The following is a 27,618-nucleotide window of genomic DNA, read 5'->3' on the forward strand; positions in this document are numbered from 1 at the left end:
CCGGCAAGATCCGGATCCGGATCTCACTGGATCCGGGATATCCGGATCCGAAAATTTTTGGCCATCCCTACTGTATACACGTAATATAGTCCACAAAATGATTATCTAATCTAATCTAACTTTCTGAAGTTTTGCTGGCAACACTGCTTGAACCGTATGTCAATTGTCGATTTTGGTTTGACAGAGTAATATGTCAATAAATAAAAGTTTGAAAGACAAAATTATTTGGAATTCAATTTATATACTGAGAGCTAAATAGTTAATTTACATTCATTACCAAAATCATAGTACTATAATGAAAATTGAATTCTGAGGCAGAACGGATGAAAGTAGCTTGAAGTTTATGAGGTGTTTCGTCAGCTATTGACACTATCATCGAGGTGAAATGGTAACAAGGTATGTTATTTGTTTCTTTTAATTCGGAATGATACAGTTAAAAGTATAAGTGCCAATTTATGAGTTAAAAAAAAATATAGAGTCAATGTACCTAAAGTAATCTTAAAAATAATGAGAGCCTCATTGTCAGAAGAATCAGCAAACAAAAGCACTGCACACAATATGCAGATGATCCCCACGATAATCAGTTACATTGACTTCAAATGATGTACGTACCTTCGTGAGTGAAATTACTCCCTTAGCACGTTGTTTTCAGACTGCCTTCGCGTATTCAAGCTCTTCCTGCAAGCTACAAACTGAATGTCCTCATAGCCCTTCTCATTGGTGTAGAGGTTAGCGCTTGTGCCTTCAGTTCCTGATACGAAGACATTACAATTTCGACGCCCTACTGTAGTTCGGGTACTATTTGACCTCCCTTATGGCTATATGGTTGGCGTACACGTGTCAAAGACGCACAAGACCCGGGTTTGATTCCAGGCCGTAGCGCATGTTGGTATCTTATGTTACGCTGTAGATCACGTCTCATGTAGCCTCGCTGCTGAAAGGGACGCTAAACTCTGATCCATCAGATTCTGCTTAAACGATAAGTTCACGTCAATATGCCTCGATTTTGAAAAGGGATTAAACTTCAACAAATAAACCAAACAGATGTCCTCATACGAAGACGACGTGCAGTTTTACGAGCTTCCATCCACTTCATAAAATTATTTTGCATCATTTTTCTAGCCTTAAATAATACCTTAATACATTCTTGAATGTTACACGCACCGAACTGTGCTAGGTGAGTTGGTTACTTCATATAAGGATTGTATCATTCCCGTTCTGATAAGGCAAAGCTGGTGGGTTCGCACCTTATGAACCATGCACCAAAACCGAAATTTTCCTAGAAGCTACTGTCACTACTAAGATTAAAGAGTATTCCTAGCATTTATTTTGTGCTGGTGCTGGAGGAATTGTCTTCGTTCCGCTGAGGGGGAAGGGGAGGGATAAATAAAATTGGGACAAAGGTTTACAAAATTTTGCACCTTTTAATATAAGATCATGTTTTTGTTGGCACCATTGCACAGCATATTGGGTCCATGTTCCGTTAAGGGGGTCCAAAACTACACTGTACTCCCATAAGCTAACCTAACCTAATAGAACCTAATATAACGTTATACTATGTAATCAAATGAAAATCAATAGAAGGAAGTGGTGTCAAAGACACTGAACCCCCTTAACGGAACATTGACCGCATATTGAAATGAATTTTGAGTGATAGTGTATGTGTAAGTGTGCTCTTCCACTATCCTCGTTTATGCGTAATCCTCCCGCGCCTGCTCTCTGCGGACACCCCTTTGTTACCGGTTTTATCCCCACTGCTGCGCTCGTGTTCTAACTCGGTTAGATAGCATTCTTGCTTTTTAGTGGCAACCTAGCACAAGGTGATTCGTGTTTTATGCACTCTGGTTTTTATGCTATACGTCTACATTGTACCGTATTTTTAGTGAACTCTCCTGTAGTCGATCTGCAAGTAGTAATGGAGGTCCTCATTTGGTGTACGCTCTGCTATATATATATATATATATATATATATATATATATATATATATATATATATATAAATACAAAGCTCTAACCTAACTTGAAGATGTAAGAAATGTGTCAAAATTTGGTACCACTGTCTTCTTGAGTAACACACTCATTCCTTAATGAAAAATGTTTCATACCGTATTTTACCTATAGATGTTCTGTTTGGTAGAACCATCTGCTCGAGTAAACCCTTTTTATTTAGTTTTGAACTATTGGATACCGGTAGGTTAGGTTTCAACTCTTAGAAGGAGGTTAGATCATTTCATGTTGCGGTAGCTTAGAGGCATGAACTCTTGAAAGAGTAGGTTATAGATAAGGTGTTGGTATTTGCCGGTATACCATACCGCTATTTCTCTATTCCACTAATGTTCATACTAGGGATGGCCACAAGTTCTCGGAGATCCGTTTTTCAGAACCGGTTCCAGACCTGGATCCGAAAATCCGGTTCCAGAACCGGATCCTGAAAGCCGGTTCCAGATCTAGATCCGAAGAACCTGTTCCAGACCTGGATCCGAAGAACCGGTTCCAGACCTAGATCCGAAAAACCGGTTCTGGCCATCCCTAGTTCATACCAGTATTTTTTAGAAGTAAAATTGCACTACTGGTTTATTAATTTTGATCATATGGATTCAGGTACACAACACTCGTCATAAAAACATTGATCTCAAATATCTGTACAATCTCACATGAGACTAACTCAGGTCCGAAATGCTACTCTCAGAATTCCAATTCCTTCAAACAAACCCGTAATACACATCGTTTTCACATAGTATTGTCAATAGTTCAACGTTCTCTGTTCTACAAGCTTCCTAAATTATGCAAAGAATTATCACATACTCCTGTAGATTTATTTAATTCTGAAACTGTATATAACTCTGCATTATGACGCCATTTTAGTGGATAAATTCTAGTCAGCTATTGTCAACTTTTCTTGTTATTTACATAGATATTATTGTTATTACCTTATTTTATCATCTCTTAGATTTTTTTTTTTTTTTTAGCTATTTCGATGTGAACTGGCGTTCAGCTGTATTTGGAATTACGTTCGTAATTAAATAAATTCCAGAACGAAGGAAACATTACCGCATTTTCATCCAATGTAGAGTAAGAAATAACTGCAAATTTATTACTCGATACAATCACAACTGTGACCTTATATAGGCCTATCACGTAAAATACTTGTATATTCCCTCCTCTGTGCTAATTCTTGGTTAAAGGGAGTTCAACTTGCAACGAATAAAGAGGCTAAAAATAAAACTAACAATGAAAATATCTTTCATGCTATTTAAGTATTAAAAATAAACTTTTGGTCGGTTAGTAAAAGAGAAGAAGAGCAATTAATAAGCTTTTATCGGTTTTTAAAAGCGAATTTATCGAATGGAAAAAGCAAACATTGAAGGAGATCGAGACAACAAAGATACTGAATGCGTTTTGTTAAAAAATTGCGAGTGTAAAATATCAAAAACTAAGCGAATGAATACGTAAATTAACAAACCGTAAATTAGATCATAATGTATGTCAGGGTTGGCAAAAAACATGGTTTTTGTTTTTTTGGTTTAAACCAGGTTTTTATGGTTTAAATAATTTGCTCTATATATTCATATCATATATGGACAGAAATAAGTTTGTTTCGCCTTGATGTTATTATGCAACAACCGGGTTATGCTGGAAGGGGTCACATAAGCTTAAAGAGGAATAAAAACCGCTTCTCGAGTTACATCCGAGAGAAATTGTCCTCCATTTGAACTCGGAACTAGGACTAATTGGCCACAAATGCAATACGTCTGCCGACTCACTCACGAAGGAATCCTGATAAAAAAAAAATACGTTGTACTGATCTTTACATGCTTCTTAATATAACTGTCAAGACTAATTTCAGAAGGACAAAAAGATAAACAGTTGCACAAGTGAAATAATTATACAGAATTACATATGAACAATTTCAAAGTACTACGGAGTACAGAAGAACTAATTTAGTTCAAGTTAGTTAACAACGACATTTATTGGTCCAAATTAAAGAAATACAACGACTTAATCTGCATATCAATAAGAAAAGTGAATAAAGATACGAATTATTTGAGTCCACTTTGGCTCAGACTCATTTATACATAAATAGGTACCAAAGATACTATTTCACTAAATGCCTCTCGTGGGGTCTGTATGACCCCCCCCACACACACACAAAAAGTGCGGCATTTTCGATGTATTTTCTCAATAGTAAACATTGAAACGAAACAATATTTAGAATTTTTCTTCGATTGCAATTACATAACAATAATAACTACAAAAAAAAAAAAAAAAAAAAAAAAAAATCACAAAATAAACATTTATAAACTTTTTTTAAAAAGTTGCTTTTGTAGGATAATCTTTTTGAGTAATGAATGGGGAATTTAGGTCTGAATATAATACGAATAATATACGGGAGTGAAACGTGATAACCCACAAATGTATGTTCATCAAGATTTTACAAACACTTACACTTTTACGAACATTTTTTTGTTTTTTGGTTTAAACCAGCCAACCCTGATGTATGTATTACTATTTATTATTATTATTATTATTATTATTATTATTATTATTATTATTATTACTATTATTGAGTATCCTGCCTTTTGCCAGATCCTGGGGCTAATAATTTTTTTTTTCTTTTCTTCTTAATTTTCAGTTTGGACCTGGAAATGTTTCTTCCACATTCTGGATCTTCAGCTACCTCTTTTAACTCCCAATATTTTCTTCTATTTTTCAAATCATCGATCAGTTGTGTTCTTCTTCCTATTCCTCGTTTTCCTTCCATCTTTCCTCCTATGACGATATGAAGAAGCAGGGTTGGCAAAAACCATGGTTTTTATTGAAAAAACATAAAGAAAAAAACCGTTTTTTTTTGTTTAAATCAGTTTTTTTGTTTAAATAATTTACTGTGTGTACTTATATCACATATGGACAGAAATAAGTTCGTTTCACCATGCTGTTATTATGCAACAACCGGGTTATGCTTGAAGGGGTCACATAAGCTTAAAGCGGAGTCCAAACCGTTTCTCCACTTACATCCGAAATAAATTGTCCTCCATTGGAACTCGAAACGGGACTAATTGGCCACAAATACGATACGTCTACCGACTCACTGTCGTCGGGTTTGTATGGCAACCCCCCCCCCCCCCAAAAAAAAAAAGTACGGCATTTCGACGAATGTATCGATAGTAATCATTATTAAAGTGAAACAATATTTAAAATTTTTCTTTGATTGCAATTGCTGAATAATAATAAACTATAAAAAATCAAAAAGAAACATTCATAAACTTATAAGAAAAAAGTTGTTTTGTAGTATAATAGTTTTGAGTAATGAATGGGGAATTTGATCTGAATATAATACGAATAATATGCGGGAGTGACACGTGATAACCCACAAATGTGTGTTCATCAAGATTTTACGAACACTTACCCTTTTACGAACATTTTTCGTTTTTTGGTTTAAACCTGTTGATTTAAAAAAACAGCTGGTTTAAAGCAGCCAACCCTGTGAAGAGGACAATTTCTTTGCAAGATGTGTCCAATCCAATTGACCTTTCTGCTGCTAGAAGCGTCCTCTTCTCTTCTACCCGTTTTAAAACATTTTCGTTTATTACTCTTTCTATCCATGTTATCTTATCCATCTTCCTCCAACACCACATTTCGAAGCTCTCTAAATATTTCTTCTCTAACCTCCGTAATGCCCAAGTCCCTGAATACTAAGAATACAAACTATAACGTCGCTTCTTACCAGATTTGACTGTTCAGATCCTTTGTTTATTTTGTGGTGAGTTTATATATACCGGTATATATTTCTGTCGTGGCCTTTCACCTGTATGAGTTCCTTGTTTGTTTCTGTATTTTGAGGTGAATTTACTTATTTTATAGAAATTACTTATACTTATTTTATAGCGTGTTGCTTTATTTTCAAGAACAAACAAGTTGAGAATGCTCGATTGCCAGAACGAAAAAAATGGAAAGATGGAGTGGGAAGGATAATTGTGATTATTCCTACATGTAAAAGTAAATCTTTTTATCCTCATCTTCTTTGGTTTCTCGCTAAATATCATCTCTCTATGACTTACGGTTCCCGCGTTATGGCTCCTTAAATCTTCTTAAATTCCAACTTTTTTGGCCAATATCTGGGGAAAGGTGGCCAGTGGCCACCGGTACTATTTGTTACCAAAATATTTACCATCCCGTGGCTCCTTAAATTTCCGTGAGTGACGCGAAAAATTCCATCACTTTCTCAGATATTTTTTTGATGCTTTATCAAATGGAGAGCTCAAAATATATATATATAAAAAAATCGTAAATAACAGACAGACACACAGACATAGAGATTTCAATAACGAACTTTTTTAAAGTTCGTTGAAAATTTTAATATACATAGATATATTTTTTTTTTAGAATTACATTACAGCTCAAGTGAAGTTAACATCAGTAGTTTCAGTGTAGGCGAGAGTACTAAAGAAGAAAGTTTTTTAACTTATTGGAGAAAAGAACAATGATGGCAGAATTTAAAAGAAAAACAAATGGTTAGTTATTCTTAATGGAAAAATCGGTTGTTCAGTTTGTAAGGATATCGTGTCTTTAAGTATACACAAATCTCAAGGACTAAAATTATCTCAAGAAGGGATAGAGCTGTTTTGATGACAGTGATAATAAACGACGGCGGTCTATAAGAAAGAAAGAAAGAAAACAACAACAACAATCCTGCTATCAAAAAAAAAGTATAGGGCTACAATTTATACAATTTATCAGTTGTGCATGAAGATACGGAGAAAACCAAGTGAAAGGGAACTGCAAAACTCGACTGCAATACAGGAGAATAAGTATCATGAGGTGGGTATCGCATTTACAGAACTGTGTATGCATTGCCGAAGCTCAATCGAACTTATCCGATTTACCAGCTCTTCTAGGCTTGCAGTCTTTAAATAATTAGGATGTAGGAAAAGTTTTACAGTCCAATCATTCATGTGCTGACATAACGAAACACACAGCTTAATCAATAAAATGTAATTTAATTGGCCCAATTCTCAAATATGATTTAAAGATTAGACTTAATGATTGATGAATCCACTACTACAAGTAGGAAAGAAACTTTGGTTCTTTGCATAAGAGCAGTGTTTTCTAGCCATACGGAACTTAGTACAGTACGTGCCTTCTTAATTGAGAAGAAATTAGTGACTCGAGTGCTAACACTATATTAAATTCAATGAGACGGCATTCATTATCTTCCCCAAATCCATTGACGGCTTCGGAGGCGGTACTGTGACTTAATTATAGTGAGCCGTTTAAGCGACCTTGTTTATACATATACCCACCATCGCTGACGCACCTGCTCTCTACCGGATGCACCTCTTCGCTGCCTTTCGGCCCTCACTGGTGTGCTACTGTCCTGACTCAGTTAGATAGCATTCGTGATTTTTAGTGGTCTCCTAACAGAATTTGGTTCGTGTTTGATGCACTGTAGTTTTTACGCCATGCGTAATCACTGTATTTATACTAATCACATTTACAAATAACGAACCGCAATCACTGCAAGTGAACCAGTCACTACCAAGTGATTTGGGGGAGGAACTAAATAATACTCAGTTCAGTGATATGGAATTAAACATGGAATAAGCCGAGATTTTCTTGCGAGAAATCTTATTCCCATTGCTACAGACGGTGCATCAGTTGTTTTGGGAAGGATGAACGTTCCACATTCACTAAGTTTAATAAAGAAATTAATCAACCTGGTTACTAATATAGTATTAATATGTTTTTCCTTGAAGATGAACATTTTCTTTTAAATGGTGTTTAGATATCATTCGAGACCGAAAAGCAATGGAGGGATAAGATTTTGAAGAAACTTACTCCATATTTTTTTTTTCGTAATGAAGTGTCCACTGAATTTTCGGTCGTTGTCTGCAATTTTCATTACAGTCAGATTTAGAGAGAAAGGTCGTTACTGACGGCCAAAATTTAGGTTGAAAATTCATTAGAGAAAGGAGCTTACATGAATAATTTTCTTTATTACGTCCTGAACTTACGTTTAATTACAGGTTTTGCTATAATCCTATCCACTCATCATTATTTGAAAAGATGTAGTGTATATTCTCTTCTCATCCATAAATATATGAGGGGGAGTCCGTAAATTAGTTTCCTCAGACAAGTGTGGACAGAAGTGAGGATGCAAGATCAAAAATAACCTGTAACATTAAAGATCAGACGTACTTTTAGTTTTCCACATAAGTATCACGTACATTGAGACATTATCATACCGGTCTATAAGCTTCAAGAAACCTTTCCAGGAAAAATTCAGGGCTCTGTATACGGAAGAAGCGTCGGATAGCTTCTGTGACTTTAGTATTGGTTCCAAAGCGCCTGCCACCGAGACTCTTCTTCAAAGCCTCAAACAAATGAAAGTCACTGGGTCATGGCATCCACCATCCTAACATTTTCGTCTGTAGTAGAGGTCATGCACGTCCTTCCGAGTCTCAGTGTATCCAACACTTGCTGCCGCCCCTCACTGAATTGACGACACCATCTCCGCACCATTTGTTTCGACATCACATGACGCCTATAGACTTCCAGGAGATGTTTATGGATTTCTGCTCCCGATATACCACGTGCCCATTCATAGCGGATAACCGCTTGCACCAGGGTTTGAAAAAACCCGAGTTTTTTTGAAAAAGCCCAACCCACCTGGGCCCATGTGGGTTTTTTTTGGGTATTTTCGGGTATAATTGGGTTTTTTCGAAATATTTCAATGTTTTTGAGGTAAAAGTGTTAAAATGTGATTTATATTTCAAGATTATCATTGCCACAATTTGTCACAATTGTCACAACAATTTTCTATTCACTGCAGTTTTGAAAAAACGGCCGCCATTTTGAAATTTTACGTTGGATTGCTGCCAAAGTATATACAGCTAATTTAGAATGTCTCATGCTTCTACTCTGAACATGTCAACTTAAAAAGACCAAAAATTGCACTTTGTAGCGTGGATATCCGCTATTTTGAAAAAAGAATGGCCGCCATTTTGAAATTTTACGTTGGTATGCCGCCAAAATCTATACAGGAAATTTAGTGTGTCTCGTGCTTGTACCCTGAAAATTTAAACTTAAAAGACTGAAAGTGATATCCTGTAGTATGTGTGGTACGGGCAGACGAACGAACAAATGTAGATCGAATCATCCCAGAAGCCTCAGTGACGTTCGCCAAATATGAACACGTGTGGTACGGGCAGACGAACGAACAAATGTAGATCGAATCATCCCAGAAGCCTCAGTGACGTTCGCCAAATATGAACACCAAATATATTAATTTAAAACAAAGATATATAATTCGTGTTTTATAAAATAAATGTTTCAAAATCTCTTATACGACATAAATATTTTCCAATGTAAAATAAGTAGTTTTATTGTTGGAGTCATGGGCGGCGATTAGGAGGGGCAGTTGCCTCCCCTCCACTTTTTTGAAATTACTCATTAATGTATATAGTTTCATTTGGAAATATAAAGTTTTGTATGTATTATTGGTTTATAGAATAAAAACGGTGCCACAAAGTGTTTGTCGTTCTATGAGTACGTATTGGTTGTCTTCCCATGGAATTAAGAAAGCTACAGGAATTGTGTTTGAACTGCCACTAAAAATATCCCAAAAATAACCTATTGGAGCGCCATAATTCCAGCGTACTTTCATTTCTTCTTGCAAGGGCTCGATATGTTAGTCAGCCGCTCTAGAACTAATTGAGATAACATTTCGCAAGAAAAGAAGTCCTTCACAAGTTATTCTTTAATTGCACAAAAATCGACAGTTCTTAAAATGTATTTTCTTTTTTCTAATAATAAGGAATATTTTGATTCGATTTTTTTCAGTTTAACATCCTGTTCAGCAGCGAAGTTATATGAGACGTGGACTTAATGATCAACGTGGAGTTCGAACCACGTGAGCTCTCCGGGAATCGAGCCCGAGTCTCCCACGTCAAAGGCGCGTACGCTAACCGCTTAGCCACGAAGGAGCTCAGTAAGGAATATTAATTTTGCAGTGTAATATACGAGTTTGGGGGTGTACATATACAGTTTTGTATATATACCTACAATTAAATTTAGTGAACTCAGCATAATTATAGGTTTTAGGATTATTTTGTATAACTGAAATATGGAGTGACTTTAAGTATTGCTGAGTTTTGATGTATTCCAAGAAAGTGAAAACTGTACTTAATGGCAGCGAACATGTTTCGGGAAGCTGCAAAAGTATTTCTTTAAATGTCGCAGTATATCCTTGTAGTATTCACTGTCATTCTAAGAGTAATAACACATAATAGCATTCGTGGAATTAAAAATATAAGTTGTTCATTAGTTTCCAGTTTCAATATAACTTTTCCAAAACAAGCCTCATTATTCATTACTATGATTATTTGATTAATATTATCCTTTCTGTTTATTTGTTTTGCAAATTTGTTATTAAATAGGTTAGGATTTATATTTCTGGACTTTCGGCATCTAAGGCCATTTAGCCCTTCACATTTTGAGGGATGGCGTCCCTCGGGGAGCACACAATCCGGGGAAAGGGAAGGAACAAAGGATGGGGGAAGGAAGGAAGCGGCCTGGGACCTCTATGTTAGGTACCACCCCGGCATTTGCCTGGTGTGAATGAGGAAAAATCAGGAAAACTTCATTCAGAATGGCTGGCCTGAAAAAGCGTTTTACACTTTTTCGAGCGAGTGCCCCCACCGGGAGTCGAACCCGGGACCGCTCGCACCGTTGTTATTAAATAGGCTCCTAATCTGATCACACAATTTTCCAGACAGATATTCATGAGCAAGGAATCAAATCTCTTCTTACACCTTCGTTGTTTAAGAGTACAAAGGGCTAGTATCTACTTGCGTTGCCCTTGTCAATTTACTTAGTAAAATATGAAACAAGATATACGGTATAACTGAAAAAGACACTATCCTAATAGTTATACAACCTTTCGTCAAAGTGTTACAAGCCACCAGGAAAACTAAAACTGATCTCAAATATTCAGATCGTCTTGCCCCCCCACTTGTAACGTCTAACCGCCGCCACTGGTTGGAGTTCACTTCCGTACTTTGTGCGTTCAATTACGGGAATTTCCCGAGCACTTGTTGCAAGACGGCTCTTTCCATAAAATTAATTTAAAACAATTAACACAGACATAATTCATATTTCATAAAGTAAATGTTTCAAAATGTCTTAAATGAAATTCAATATCTTCCAGCGTAAAATAAATAGTGTTATTGTTGAATTATTCAGTTGCGACGCTTTGTGCGTTGAATTGCGGGAATTTCCCGAGCACTTCTTTCGCGACCTTTTTTTTCCTTTCCTTTCTTTCGAAAATGCAGCTTTTTCTTGGTGTACATCGAAACTTCTACTAGTAAGGAAGTTTGAATTCAGCATTTGAAATAGTAAGAGTTACGTAATCGTCGGAACTCCGAGCACTGCATATTTACTAGTAATACCAGCACCTATGGCCTTAAACCCGATGAGGGATAACGTCCCTCGGCGTCGCCGAGTCAGCGAGCACACTTTTCGCGGATAGTATTTTCTAAAATATAAAACTGCATATCTTACTTCAAACAGGCTATAAGCATAATCTATACATTAATTTGTTCTATAATTACCTCAAGCTAAAGTTTTTTTTTTTAAAAAATAAATATTTTTTTAATTCATTCAGTGCATTCACAAGTTTATGTCGTATGTTGTTGTATACCTTAATGTGAAAGCATCTGATTTGCCCAGGGGTTTTTTCGGGCTGGGCCCACTTGGGCAAACCCTGGCTTGCACTTCCTCTTTTGACCACGACGTCAAAACGCGCTGCTTTCCATAGCTACCAGGTTCGACTGAGAGACTCGTCTCCGCTTTGCGCAGACGCTTCGACGGCGCCATCTGCAAGATCACGGGCGAACGATACCCACTTGTGTCTGGAAATAAGTTTTATGTCCCACGGTTATGCCGGTTAGGCTAAAGGAGATGGTGATTATGAGAAATGAATGAAATATGGTGGAATGAAGAAAGTGGGAGCAAACGGGAATACCCCGAGGAAACCCACGCCTACGGTGTTTGTCCACCACAAAATTCACTTGGCGAGAGCTGGGATCGAACCCGGTACCCCACGCACCAGAGGTGAACGCTCTACGACTGAGCCACCGCGGCCCCCAAACACTTGTGTCTGGTTGTGTTGCACGTGCAACCACTGTCTTGGTTCGTTCATTGCTATTCGTTTTCCTGGGGAAAATGAGAGAGAGATTTATTTTCGGACTTCCTCTTGCATTTAGAATAATATAAAGATATTCTTAAACTTAATAGTCCTGGCCGCGGTAAACCTTTTCTTGGAATGTGTGCAGCACATTTTGAAGTATCGTTAGCTCGATCTGTTTCCGAATTTTTTCTGGTGTGAAACTTGCCCAAAACACCGGAAGTGATTCATTCTTTCTATTGGATTAGAAAAAGTGTATTCTTTCGCCGTACGTGCGTACGAAGAATATTTTAATTTCACTGTTATAGACTTGTATATATTTGTCGATAGACTTCAGAAGGTGTCACATTTCAGATAAGGTTAGGATATAACCAGAATTAATAAGTGTTTCTAACTTCACATTTATTTTTTCGAAATACAGAATTCTTTTCTGATGATGGAAGCTTCTCCGTTTCTGTTTCTGCAACTGCTCTCATACTTTTTAACGCATCCTCGTATACAATTTTCATATACGTACAAATCAGCTGTGAAAAATTTTTCCCTCACTATCCAGGTCAGGAGCTCGACAAAATATCTCGTCTTGGAAATGACAAGTTGCAGCTAGAAAAGAGTTTGCACGTATTGACTCATAAATTCTATATTTTCAATATCTCCCATCTTTCCTCTAGTTGCTACGTTTGCACATATAAGATACGGCAAAAGCTCTGGTGAAATCACGCTACTAGATTCAGTATGTTCCCGTTCTTCTGACCGAGACATTGCTGTTCCTGGTGGAAATAATGAACAGTTTCCCTCTTTGTTTAGAACCCTTTCAGCTGTTTCGGTTTCCCTCGATTTTCGAATTACATCTACTTTTTTTTTTTCTTTCTTTCTTTCGAATTACATCTACGTCTGTTATAAGCCTTGCAACAGACGTTGCCACTGTAATACACTATTTTCTATCTATCGTTTTCTTTTATACTTTTACTTACGTCGACATTCGAATTTCAGCAACTTCTTGTAACCTTTTAATTCCGGCAGCCGTACTGGTCAATCGCTCTGAAATATTTTGTTGACAAATTATGCATCTGCTGCTATCGAAGGGCTCTTTCATGCATAGACGACTAAGTTGAGCACCTTGAGGAGTACTTGTTGCAGAAGTATTAGTCATCATTGCCTCTTTTCTGAAATAATAAAGAGAAATCCTATTACTTAATTTTATACAGTTTTCGTGGCGTGTAAGTACACATACTTAATACGAACATACTCAAAACCATTTAAAACTAATTTGGAAACGGTTTCATCAGATTCTATAACCCCGAAAATATGGATTTATACTTTTAAATCACTCAAAAAGTGTCAGTAGTTCCCGAGATAACGTGGAAGTGTTATAGCGGCCGCCATATTGAAAAATTGCTGCCAAAAGATAACGAACAGGATAACAGATGTCTGCCTACGATTTTATTTTTATTTGGTCACTGTTTATCTCATTCCAGCAATAAAATTCTCCGGACCTAGAAATTTTTACGGGGATATAGGCTGGGGACTGGATTATAAGTCGAATATTATGAAATAAGTGTCTAAGAGTCAAACGCAGACTAATACTTAAACATGTACCAATACTAATACAACAAACATGTACTAATACTAATACTTGTACTGTTCTTCCCATCATAGCCCGTGAATGATTTGGAAAGACTGAATTTTAAGTTTAGTTAAATTCTCTGAATTACCTGTTTGAAGAACAAAGTTCTTAGTTACATAAGAATTTCAAATACTCGCACTTCATTTTTACTTGATTAATAAGCTCTTTGTTGAAAAAAGCATATTTGTTTGTAGTAAGATTCATTTTAAGTATAAAAATATACTCATTACGAAGAATCAGAAATTATAAAAATATTCTTGTAAGTATAGTTATGGCACGCGAAAACATGTTTTAGACAAAAATAATCCTTGGTAGTAACAACGTAAAGGGATCTGAAGCAAGATTAAAATGCCAAAAAGCTCACTTAAAGCGACTTATGCAGTTGACCAAACTGTTTCAACGGACAACCTCCATCTTCATCGATGGATGAGTGCGAAACTTAAGCTGCGTAACACATCACATTATGGAGTTAGCTCAACTCGTCGGTATAGAAACTATATATAAATGAGAAAGTTTTGAAATCCTTAAATAGAAAATAACTGTATCTCATGATTAAAAGTTGTGTGACATGTGAATAAGTATGTACTTCTGAAGGAACTAACAATTGCTAAAACACTGAAATCTGCCAACGTAAAACTTTCAACACTAAGACAGAGATAAATTAAACACGTTAATTGAGTTATATTTCTTAATTAGTAGGTGTGAAACGCACAACGAAGCTTAACAATTGCACATTCTTCCAAAGTTGCATTTAAAGAAAGAAAAGAAAGTTATGTAAAATAGCTTAATGCGTAAAATTAGGTATTTTGTAAAACGTTGAAAGATTTCACTGTGTCAGCAGTTTTTTCTTTTCTTTTCTTTTCTTGGAAGGAAAGATGCGGAAAATGGTTCGGAATGCTATAAAGAGGGTCAAAGCTACAGAATGAAATATCGGGTGAAAGTCGAGTAGTTGCAGTGGATATGGAATTATATCAGTTTTTTTGTTTCTTAATGTAGATTTTTCGTTTGTAGATCTCATAAATTTTCCGTTATGCTACATAGTCACCCAGTCGGCGTCCCTGTCCCATAGAACTGTAACTTGAGAATTCCCTTTTTCTTACGGTTTGTTGTTGGTCCAAAACGGATAAAAAACTATATAGTTAAGATTGTTTGATATTGGATGATTCTCCTTTAAACCCACTAAATATGTTTTCCTGTAAGGATTCATTTCCCAAAGTAATTTTGGTGTTGTTTACGAACAGCTTATACAGTTTTAAGTATTGATAAGTTAGAGGCACCTCCAGAATGTGATGTGTTCTGCAGCCCGATGAAGACGAAGGTTGTCTGAAACAGTTTGGTCAAGTGAATAATGAGACTCTTTAGGTAACTTTTCCTTTGTAACATAAACCTCAGTAGTGCTCAAAAATTAGTGCATTGTTCCCATAATTTCGACGATAATTTTCCTCTATCACCCTCGTCGGAACAATTTATAAGAATGCCAGGAAATTTTAAACAGTATGAATAGTAAATTTAGTTGTAATGGAAAGCCAATTCCTTCCGGTTTGTTAAGAATGTAAATAGTTAAACTTAAAGGCGATGAGTCTTTAATATCTTCAGATAGGACATTCATAACTAGGTTGAATCGATATGAGCTCAAGGAAGATCCTTGATTCAATTCGCGTATCCTACGCTGCTCTTGACCCTTGTCTTAGCTTCTTCGTACCTATCTTGGGCGAGGGGAACATGCACTACATGCATTTCCAGATCTCTTGACATGGTACTCTGTCACAAGCTTTCTCCAGGTCGATGAACACTACATGTAGTTTTTTTCTCTATTCGTGGTATTTTTCCATCATTTGTGTAATTGCAAAAATCACATCTAGTGTCCCCGACCTAACATGAATCCAATTTATTCCCCTCCTCTTGATGACTCCTCGCTAAGCCCTTTCTCAAGATTCTTTCCCAAATCTTCATTATATGAGAAATCAGTTTAATCCTTCTATAATTATTACAATTACAATCTCGAATATCATTCACCCTTTTCCGTGTACTATTTCGGTTTTCTTTCTTCAGCAAATACCACGTGGATCAGATGTAACAATAGATACATTATTTCTTCGTCGAGACATTTCCATATATCATTCGGGCCAGTTATTTTGTCATATTTCAATCCGCGTAGCGCTACTATTACTTCTTCTTTCCTTACGCTGTCTTTGACTACTTGGTTTGGTACATCATTCTACAAAATTACTCTCGGGCCGCGGTGGCTCAGTAGTAGAGCGTTCACCTCTGCTACGTGGGGTCCTTGCCTTGATCCCATCTCGCGCCAACTGGGCTTTGAGGTGGACAAACATCGTGTGCATGGGTTTTTTTCGGATCTCTCCCGTTTCTTCCCACTGTCTTCATTCCACCATTTCTCTCGTTTCTCATCATCACCATCTCTTTTAGCCTAGCCGACATAACCGTGGGATATAAAGATTGTAGTTCATTTTCCAAAATTACTCTCGAGATTTCTTCATTTAACAGATTTCTAAAGTAATCTTCACACCTTCTTTCCTTTATCTGTATAATATAGGAGATATATTTTGTTACTTTGTCACGTGCCTTGGCTATCCGTAGGAGTTGTCTCTAATACACTTCTCGCCAGGCCTCTTACTTTTGCTTTTTCCACTTCTCTTTTATCATCTTCGTTCGCTTTCTTGTATTGGTCTCGCTTTTCATCAGTTCTTGATTTATCCTATTTTACTTTTACGTTTCTTTTCTCTTTGAATGCTTTCTGTATGTTTTCATTCCACCATCAAGTATCTTTATCTACTGGAGCACCTTTACCTAATACTTCCTTCCCTATCTGTATAGTGACTACCCTGTTTATCTTACACCATTTGTTGACTCCATTTACTGGTTTAGTCTTCGCAATACTTTTTCTTTGAACTCGCATCTTAGATTTGGGTCTTTGAGTTTCCATCATTTAACTTCATCTCTGAGCATCTCTGCAGGTGAATTCACAATTTAATATTTGGACTGTGTGTCGAGTTACAACTGCTTTTCCGTTGATGATTTCATAATTTTTTTATATCTTCCGAGTGTTGTCTGTGCATAAGAAAATCTATTTGACTCTACACTTCTATGGTGGCTGCTGTCCATAGTCTCTCCTGAATGTTCGTTGAACTGTGACGGGATATTTTGTTTCAAACACACTTCGCTTTCTGCTGTGCTGATGCTATTTTCAAACAAATGACTGTCAGATGCAGTAGATGGCTGCACAGGCTGTGGTAAAACCTTGAAGTATCATACAGGTGATGTTTTCAGACCGCATGCGTCTATCATTCTCTGTTTTCTTGTTATTAATGTTTGTTATCAGGGAGAGACTTCACCCATCCTGTGTAACTAGCTGCTTTGGATTCTTTTAGAAGGACGTGCTACATATAACGTAGTCAGATTCCAGTAGAAAATTTTATATTCTCTCCTCTTTCCTATTCTTTTCTCCGATATTCCAACCCTCATGAACCCATGAAGGTATAACTCCTTCTTTAGTATCAATATGACCGTTCAGATGGCCACCCAGAATCACTTTTTTTCTTCCTTTGGTGTACTAGTTAATTTTCGCTCCAAATTATTCCAGAAAGTGTCGTTTACATCGTCTTCACACCCACTTTGCGGGGCGTACATACGTACAATATTAAACATTTTTTTAATGCGCAATTTCACTCTCATTATTCTATTACTACTCCTATTAACACCAACAACTTAATTCACACGTTGACTTAATAGACTGGAATAGTGGTGACGTCATTTCCTCTTCGTTACCATGGTGATCGCCATTTTGCTTTCTATACAAATGTGTGTGTGTAAATGAGGTGTTGAGTAAACAATGGCTGTGAAATTATTTAGAATTTTTAAATACTTTGAGAACGAAATAAAGTTGGTGCAAAAAGGCGAAAATGCTTTTGAATCAAATTACGTGTCTTCCGTAATGTATGATGGTGAATTTAAATATTTAAAAGGCAGAGTGGGGAGCAAACATGAAGAACTGAAGTAGAAGTAAGTTTGTATTCATTATTCGTTTGTATCTTCGATATATTGCACAGAAGGGGAACAAACCATGTGTAAAGATCGTGTTGATTTGTCTGTATTATGTAATATTACAATTGTGTGCTCTCATCGAATCATATTTGGTCATTTATTTTGCCTTAGTAATTTTACGTTTACGATTAAGAATTTTATATTGCCTACAGAATATCGAAAATCTTTGGTAAAGAATTCTAGGATATTACTTGTTCCATTCCTGCTCAATTACATTAATGTGTACAATCAAATACATAACACATCACCATTTATGCGTTATTTCTCAGCCTTCGCTCGTGTTTGTATAGAAAATAAAATGGCGATCACCATGGCAACGAAACGGATGTGACGTCACACTATTTCAGTCTATTCATTACACTACACAAGACAATTTCTACCCCATTTCTGCATTGTTGATTTGCTCTACTATACAATAGTGTATACCCACTTCCTAGATTCTTCGCTTCAGTTCCTTTACATCTTGTTTCCTGAACACACAGTGCTTCTATTCTTTTACTTGCCATTAGACCTATCATGTCCTTTCCTTTTTCAGTCATTGATTTCACATTTAAGAGTCTGTCGAGGAACATATCATTTTCCGAGGAAAGATTAAAGCATACCTATCATATTTTGGTTTCGCGAGGCGAGGATTTTTGACAACTGCGTACTATTCCTGACGCTAATTCTCATCATTTTTCAGGACTTGCATCCCGGTAAAGATGTATATATATATATTGGATCGATGCATAAGTTCGTGTGGTATTCTTTGATAACAATGGGGCGTGAGGCGATTGTTTATCGTTCCGTTGTTTTACCGTAGTTTGGAGTTTGTGTGTTGTGAAACACAGGTTTTCTTGATTGTGAACGTATTATTGTATATATTTCAGACAAACTAATACGGAATGTCAAATTGAGAAAAGTGATCATTTCCGTCACATTTTACTCTTTAAGTTTAGCCGAGGATCCAGTGCAGCAGAAGCTGCGAGAACAATTGGTGCAGTGTACGGAAATGAAGCAATTGCTGAAAGAACAGCACAGAAGCGCTTCTCTTGACCAATGGCTAACAAATTTCTTCCAGTCAAAACCAAAACAGCTCTACAGGTAAGGCATTGAACTGCTACCTGAACGTTGGCAGATCATAGATAGTGGAGGTGAATACATCACTGAGTGATTGTGAGTTAATGTGAATGACACTGAAATGTATGTAATGTATTGTTAGAATATGTTAATATTATGTCTATGTTGTATTTGTATTTGAATTAACAGAACAGCAGAATAAAAATAAAATAATAAGAACCGCACGAACTTATGCATCGACCCAATATATATATATATACAGTATATATTGTACAATTCTATCTTATATTATAAAAATTCTTCTTATATACAGTAGTAATAATAATTACAGTTCAAATATAAGTTCCTCTAGATATTTGATAGTTCACTGGTGAGTTTGTAGGAACCCAGAGACCATGCCTCCTAGGGTGACAGGATCCAAGGCTCTTGTGGCCAAGGAGTTGTTGTAGGTGCCTCTCAGAGACTAGGCGTCCTAAAGAGTGATAAGGTGTTTGCAGAGACCAGGTATTCTAGCAAAGGAACTCTCAGAGACCAGTGCGTTTTAGAGAGTGCCAAGGATAAAGGAGCTTTCAGAGACCAGACGTTCTAGAGAGGGGGATAAAATTCAAAGACCAGGCGTCCTAGCAGAGGAGCTCTCAGAAACCAGGCGTCCTAAATAGTGGTAAGGATAAAGGAACTCTCAGAGATCAGGTGTCCTTGAGAGTGGTAAGAATAAAGAAGCTTTCAAGAGACCAGGTGTTCTAGAAAGTGGTAAGGATAAAGGGGCTCTCAGAGATCCGGTATCCTAAAGAGTTGTAAGGATAAAACAACTCTTAGAGACCAGGCGTCCCAGAGAGTGGTAAGCATAAAGGGACTCCCAGAGACTGGTAGAGACTCCTAGAGAGTGGTAAAATGTTTTGCAGAGTCAAGGCGTCCTAGCAAAAGGAACTCTCAAGAGACCAGGCGTTCTAGAGAGTGTTAAGGATAAAGGAGTTCTCAGAGACCGTGCGTCCTAGAGAATGGAGGTGATGATCAACCGTTGGAGATTGATGCCTTCTGCGGTGTTGTGGCTCCTTTTATCCAGATGTGTTGCTGACTTCATTGAGCTTCGTTTCGACGATATCTTGTGTGTGGTTGTCGTGTGAAGTTTCTTTTTACAACCAAAACGTGAAACCTTGCAATGTATATCAAAGTAGTTACTAGAAGTGTATTTAGGCTATTTTTCCTCCACTTTCTTGAGAAGAGGTGGACGAATTTTAATGCAGTTTTCCGTAATTTACAGGCAAACAGATTTTAATTGAATATAGAAAATGATTAAAAAGAAAGGGGAGAAAGGGAAGCAATTAACTTGTCATGAACGTTACTAATCATGAATTTGTATAGTCGCTAATAAAAGTTGATATATATATTTTTTTTTTTTTTTCATTTAGACAAAATAGTCATAAATTCGAAGTCGCCAAAACTATTTAAGTAAATATTTCGGCTACTTGAAGATAAAATAGTTTCCTGGAAGTTACTCGAAAAAAAAAAAAAAAAAAAAAAATCATTTCAAGTTTTTGAGAGAACAATTTGTGAAGCGGGTTGGGGAGCGAGGGTTCGAATTTCTGACTGTACAGTCTTGTCGAAGAAAAAATGTGGTCACGCATCTTTCCTCAAAGAAAGGTATTTTATGCAATCGTATGTGGTAAAGTTTAGTATTTTGATTTGAACTTCCGCTTATAATTAAGAGAGGTGTATGGCCGGAATTTTGTGAACTAGATTGGAAGTGAAATTCAAACCTATTTCCGTCTTTTTCTTTTCCTGCTTCTTCTTCTTCTTCTTCTTCTTCTTATTATTATTATTATTATTATTATTAATTAATTAATTTATTTATTTTTTAAAGCATTTTTAAAATTAGGATAATATAGCAATTTAGAACTTTCTAGTAGGTGATAACTATGAAATAGTGCTTTAAAACATTGACCTTGTTATTTTTCAGACTGTTTTACTTTGCTACTATTTTAAAAAAATATAAAATTTGCGGATCTTTCTGATTCGTTCGTACGGTTTCAGTATTCTGTGACACTTTCTTCTGTGGAATCCAGAAGCTGAAAATTGAAGATATAAGTTAAGATTCTTACCTTCCTGTGGGGAATTATCGTGTGTTCTACTCACACTCCATTCTCAAAAACTATGGTAAAATTAGTTTAAAAAAAAAAAAAAAAAAAAAAAACATAAGTGACACTGGTAGTAAGTAACATTTTATTGCCACAAACTAAGAAAAAAAAAAAAAAAAAACTTGCCTAATGTGAGGTGTGATTGGAAAGTTTTAAGACATGTTGCGCCACTGCTCAAGAGGAGTAGATGTAATTGCCCGTTAGCATGGAAGCGGTGCCGTGGTGTGACCTTGATATGTGCTGCAAGAATCACTACGATATCTTTGTTCAGTACAGCGTAGCAACCTGTTGAGTGCGGGCGTGTGTGTGTCGTGGCGGATTATTAATTGCGCAAAATGGATGAAAAACTGAAACAACAGTGGTATCAAATTTTGTTTTAAAATTGGGAAATATGCTTCGGAGACTTATGAACGCATAAAAACAGCTTTTGGAGATAAATGACTGAGCCGGTCAAACATGTTTATCTGGTTTAACAGATTCAGAGATGGCCGCGATTCAGTCAAAGATGACTCCCGGTCCAGCCGGCCTTCCACATCAAAGATCAAGGAAAACATTGTGAAAGTTCGCGATTTAGTGCGCTCAAACCGTAAACTTACAATTAGAGAGATGGCTGACGACCTGAATTTACGTTTCTACGCGGTTCAGTCAATCTTAGCTGACGATTTGAACATGCATTGAGTGTTCACAAAATTCATTTCGAAATTGTTGTCAGACGAGCAGAAACAACATTGACTTGAAGTGTCCCAAGACTTGCTTAATCGGATCGAAATTCAACATTCCTGTGCTTCCGCAACTCCCACATTCCCCTGATTTAGCCTCTGTAGACTTCTATCTGTTTTCTAAATTAAAATTGTCGCTGAAAGGAAAGAGATTTGACTCAATTGAAGACGTCATGCTAAATACAGAGAGGAAATGAAATCTTTGAGTTTTGCGTCCCACGATTATGCCGGTGAGGCTAAAGGAGACGGCGATGATGAGTAGTGAATGAAATGGTGGAATGAAGAAAGTGGGAGGAAACGGGAGAACCCCGATGAAACCCACGCACACGGTGTTTGTCCACCACAAAGTTCACTTGGCGGGGAACCCGGGATCCCAAGCATCAGAGGTGAACGCTCTACCACTGAGCCACCGCGGCCCCTAAATACAGATAGAGTTCTTCACACCCTAACGAAAGATAATTTTCAGAAATGCTTCCAGAAGTGGAAACACTGTTGGAATCTGTGTGTTCAGGCAGCGGGGTACTAGTTGAAAGAGATGCATCGCAATAGCCTGTAAGTACTGCCATTTTTAAATAACGAACCCAGTCGTAAAACTTTCCAATTACACCTCTATTGTGATTCTTGTATTAAAGTACAATTCCACTAGGTAAGTTCTCTTCTCTTTGTAGCGATAAAACGTTCATTTTTATCGGTGAAAATTCCCTCGAATCACAAATGAGTTCCGCAGAGGGGAAAACCTTAATACTGCGTGAAGTTTGGTAATTTTTTTGACTTCATCGAAGAAAGTGTCAGAGAACATTGAAACCGTATGAATAAATCCCCATGACAGAACTTTCTTTGTTTTCTGCGGTGAGCTTTTGTAAGTCAAAAATTTTCTGCATGAATTCTTCAAACATTTTCTGCAGGAGTTCTGCAGAAGAATCACTTGTGATGGCTAAAAAATACGCTTTACGTGGGGTAAAAAAAAAAAAAAAAAAAAAAAACCTATTTATGCGAGTCGTCCGTGAAATTTAAGACATCTACACGTAGCAGGCATGTTTTTACACTTTTCTGTTGGCCTTTTTTTTTTCTCCGGCAATTTTTCTGCACAGACGCGGCAAATTTTCTGCGATCACATCGCAGATCGCGGCATGTCCTGCTATGGGGGAATAAATCACGAAACTTCAAGATACAACGAAAAAATATTCTTATTTACATGGAGCTTAAACTACATATACTGTTTGGTTAAGAAAGAAAGAAAAAAACATGATAATAACACTATACATTCAGTTCAATACTTTAGCTTGAAATAAAGATCCCAAAGAGTTAATCCAATTTCTTTGACTTGATTTCATCTCAATAAGAATATAGGACTTTCCAAAGGGCCATGCGTGAGCAGTGTTGTTATTTATTCATTTTTATTTTTTTTTTTACTTTAATAATAGTGTGTGTTGTGTAAAGAAAACCGATATCTTATGATATATTCTGCATCTTGTGGTTCAGGATTACATTGATCGTAGCGTGCTCTCTAATCTTAGATTTTTTTTTTTTTTTTAAAGAACTTTTAGAAAGGCTGTGCTCAAATCGTTTGTTAAATCCTTTCATTCTTTTTCTTTCTTCTAGGCAGCGATAGAAAATCGTTGGAAGGAGAGTATGGTGGGTGTAAAATCAACAGGGATGTCTCCGTTGACTTCCCTTCTTGGACTGAATGGACCATTCCAAAAAGGTTTGATGTTTCTGTTAGGACTAGCGTGGGAATCACGCATTCGTTTACCTTTATTAATCACTGTTGGTTTCATGGTATTGGACATTCGAATGCAGTTGGAAATCAACATGGATGTTAATGTGCGGGGGCGCCATAATGCTGTGCAAAATGGTGCTGAGGAGGAGGACGATGATGATGATGAGGAGGAGGAGGTTGAAATTGAAGAAGAGGAGGATGATGAGGACGAACGAGAAAATTTGAACCGAGAACAAAGAGCGAGTTGAAAGTGATAGAGAGAGAGAAACAAGGTGATTAACTCTGAAAATCCTATAAGTGGGCATTAATATGTTACATTAATTACAAAACAACACCGTGTGGTACAAAATCCAATGTGTCTGAACTATTACTTTTTGTTAATAAGTGTATAATTGGTAATTTTATTAAGGAAAAATCACAGCCATAAATAGCTTATTTTATTTCAGATTAAAGAAGGTTACTTGATAAATCAGTAAATATTGAGAAAATTTTGTATAAAGATATTTATGTACTTATAATGCAATACGTAATATAGTCTGTAGTTACATGAAAATTTGGAACAGAAATCTGTCATGTAAAATGTAGCATTAGCTAGCGCATAATAATTAATAACAGGACATTCTTAAGAGAAAAGAACATCAAAATAGGTTGAAATTTTAATGTTTTTGTTCAAATTATGTTCAAGCAGTATCAGTAATTGGGAGATAATGTTAACCCTTATCCGGGCAACTGGGGCCTCCCAGGCCCAGTAGCTTCATTTTTTCGAATTTCTCAATAACCGTACATATTTCGAGGACATAAAATTCTGAATTCTTCTATCGTTATTCGAAGTTAAAATCATAAACATTAAGCTAATGGATTTTTTTTAAAATTGAAAACATTTTCCTGATGTAACCGGGGCCTAGGAGGCCCTGTATAACTTTAATGAAATTCCTGTGAAATATAAGATCAAATGGTCAGATATTTATGTATTGAACACGTGGCTATTGTAACCGTTAGTCGAAACAGTATGTGACAATTGGCATTGAAATTTGCTTGTTCTGCACTTAAAATATATATTGGGCCTGACAGGCCCCGGTTGCCCGTTTACGTTACAAAAATGTCTGGCCCCGACTTGTATTTCTGCTGGACTTAGAAAAGGGTTACACAAAGTTTTGCTGCTTGACAAAAATATACATATTCTAGATTAGTCGGAACAATGTGTGACAATAGGTATTGAATTTTCCGTCTACGTTACTATAGATATGCCACATTGACTTGATCCCTAGTCTTCCGTTCAAAGCGCTGCTATCGGCTGAAGGAATTCCACTTGCTTTCTCTCGCTTAGCAACAGTTGAACCCTTATTGGCTCAACTCGTGGGTGTGTGAGTGTTAGTTCGCATTTTTGCCACGGCTCAAGACATTTTGGCAGCACAATAAAATGTCTTGCTCGGAGAAGGGTTAAATCAGCTATTGAGTTAGTATTTAGGTCTTATTCTGTACGTTGATGTATTTAACATCTCACATCGTAACAAACAAACCTTGGGAAATTACTGTACTAAACAAGGCGGAATATACTGTTGAGGTTTACATATTGTTTTCTATACTATTGTACTAATCACATTTCATTTTTTTTTTTTTCATTTGCTTGAAATTCGTTCATGTGTGCGTACAAAGTTAAACGTTTTTCGTGATTATCCTCTTTAATAATGATTCCCATTTACAAAACCCGTTCAATATGTGTGTTCTAAATACCTGTGATATAACGATCTCTCAGAAAAATTTTAACGCTTTGCAAGACAGTGGTCAATTCGTTTTCACATGATTCATTAGCGAATCTTAGGTTGTATACGATTGCTAAGGTTAGGGTGCAATACATTGTTTTGTTTGATTTTGTATACTAGTGGTTTCTTAATTGCAGTCTGTGAAATATTAAACCTGAGAAGAATAAAAGAATTCTTTTATTTTATGTATTAGCGTTAAAGTTTCGTATCTTCCTATTTCTGAGTATTCGGTTATGAGTCAAGTTCTTTCTTGTTAGGGATAATATCATTGGAAGTATTTAAAGAATCCTGTGGGAGATCTTTTATTATGATATTGCAACTACTTGTCTAAAAGGAAAAAAAATATTATTTTACGATTGGTAAAATAATCGAATTTACGTTTATGTTGTAGAGAAAGTATAGACCCTGGCTTTACAGAAGTAGAAAATTTAGTGTGGTTGATTTCATAGAAAACTAAAACAGTTCCCCACACAAATCAGTAAACTAAAAATAAAGATGGTATACGTATTTAATACTGTTAAACTGTAGGGTCATGTATCATGTAGCTTGAATTCTGAAAATCAATGTTAAACTTCAACAAACAAACGAACGAATCAACACTGGGACATTGTGGTACGTGGACATGATCCTAATCACATAAGCTCGTGTCTGAATTAAAATGGTGATCTCGCGATCCAAGGTGGTAATACTAATTGTTTTGTCTTAAGAGGGTTCTGAGAAGCACTTAGTACTTGGTATGATTCATAGAAACGTAATATCCGTTCTTAAATGAGGGTTGCTATTACATTAATTTCTTCTTGGTGGGGTATTAGGATAGATAACATTAGAAACAACATATTTTTATTTAGAAATCTATTTTTATAACAACAAAAAGATATTTCTGTCTCTTTAAACAAAAAATAATTATAGAATATTCTGAACGTCTATGAAATCAATTTGTTCTCTGTGTGTATCTATGTATAGTCTTGTTAAAAAAGAATGAACTCCTTACATATTTTTGGTAAGCTTTTACTCGTGCAGGTGGCATGTTTGACAAGTAAGCTGGTAAAAAAAAAAAAAAAAAGCAGTAACATAAAGAAGAATGTGTAACTTTGTTTATTGCGACTTTACTATATGATTACTAGTGTCCTTATTTCTAAAATATGTGGAGTAGTTGATACTAAATATTTTCAGTAAATTGATTGTTTGGATCTGTGTAATGGATACTACAGTAAAATGAAATTCTTCGAAAAAGAATGTATTGTGTTATGTTCCTTACAGATGAAACACTGCGATATAAAACTTTTAAAAAACATCATTGAATATGGCTGTATATTCATTTTTTTCTTTCTTTGGCGAAATAAATTATTTTTTCAGCATTAAAAGGTCTAAATGGATTAATGCTATTAAATTAAATTAAATCATTATTTGTGGTAATTCTTATTTGTGCTTTGTATAGAATACTACCACCATAAATCCACCTGAAATTAAGTACATTCTTGGAATCATTGAAATGATAGTATGTACAGTGAATGATAAAATATTTATCTTGAATTTGCTTAAACACCCATGCTTTAATTTGTCCGCATGCGTTTCAACGATTGCTTCTCTTCATCATTTATTTAGAAAACGGGATATACAGGGTGAGTCGAAAGTCCCTTACAAAATGACAGCGAACGTAAATTGGTAATATAAGGACACGGTAGGTCAAGGAGAACCTTTATGATCGGGTGAACGGCAGCTATCTTGCTATCCGTCAGTTTCAGTCTTGCTCTAAAAGTTTAAATGGGAAGGAATTCACGTAATATATGAAATAGGGCTAAAATTTTAAGAGAATTTATGTCTAATTTCCAGGTGCTGAACCATGCCATTAGCCAAAGCTGACCGCATCAAGATCGTCAAGATGTGGGCTGGCATAAATGCCTGTGTTCTTGCTCGTGATTTCAATGAAAGGCATCTACAACATGCTCTAGTTTCGCACGTTGTAGTGGCACAGTTACTGACCAAGGTCGAAGAAAGAGTTACAGTCGAGAACAGTCCACGATCAGATAGGCCTAGAACTGCCATTGACGAAGGCACAGCTACGGCATTGTTCTCGTCGTTTGTTAAGTTTTCACAGCGCAGCACACACCGAATATCACTGGAATGCCACGTCAGCCAAACCTCCATTTGCAGGGTGTTACAGACGCATAAATAGCATCCTTACAAGTTGCAGTTCCAGTAACATCTTTCTGAACATGACCCAGATCGGAGAGTGCAATTTTGTTAGTGCGCTCCTGTCTTGCTATGCAAATTTTACACGCCGATGAAGCAAATTTGTGTCTTACAGGGGACACACAAACAAAATGTACGCTACTGGTCTCGAGAAAACCC

General features: G+C 36.4%; 2 protein-coding genes across 4 annotated transcripts in view; one reads left to right on the top strand and one right to left on the bottom strand.

Moving 5' to 3' along the window:
- LOC145664917 (L-xylulose reductase) overlaps window positions 1–771 on the bottom strand; it is a 96,847-nt gene extending 96,076 nt beyond the window's left edge. Inside the window, exon 1 of one of the 2 annotated variants that reach the window (XM_081732018.1) lies at window positions 613–771. The gene's annotated coding sequence lies outside the window, so the exon portion shown is untranslated. The remainder of the gene's footprint in view (window positions 1–612) is intronic. The other variant, XM_081732017.1, reaches the window with a different exon arrangement.
- Window positions 137–26,630, top strand: LOC145664918 (uncharacterized). 2 transcript variants are annotated; one of them, XM_081732019.1, is made up of 2 exons: window positions 137–396; window positions 23,386–26,630. In XM_081732019.1, the coding sequence occupies exon 2, from the start codon at window positions 23,416–23,418 to the stop codon at window positions 23,749–23,751; it is 336 nt and encodes a 111-aa protein (XP_081588145.1). In that variant the 5' UTR covers window positions 137–396; window positions 23,386–23,415; the 3' UTR covers window positions 23,752–26,630. The 2 variants fall into 2 exon arrangements, with proteins under 2 accessions (XP_081588145.1, XP_081588146.1); XM_081732020.1 differs by lacking the exon at window positions 137–396 and adding an exon at window positions 895–1,177.
- The last annotated feature ends 988 nt before the right edge of the window (window positions 26,631–27,618 follow it).

The sequence above is a fragment of the Thermobia domestica genome, chromosome 11, assembly GCF_964235325.1.
Source record: "Thermobia domestica chromosome 11, izTheDome1.hap1.1, whole genome shotgun sequence".
Lineage (NCBI taxonomy): Eukaryota > Metazoa > Arthropoda > Insecta > Zygentoma > Lepismatidae > Thermobia > Thermobia domestica.

What these genes read in the sequence shown, in the direction of transcription:
- LOC145664918 (XM_081732019.1), top strand. Translation starts at nt 23,416, where the DNA reads ATGGTGGGTGTAAAATCAACAGGGATGTCTCCGTTGACTTCCCTTCTT.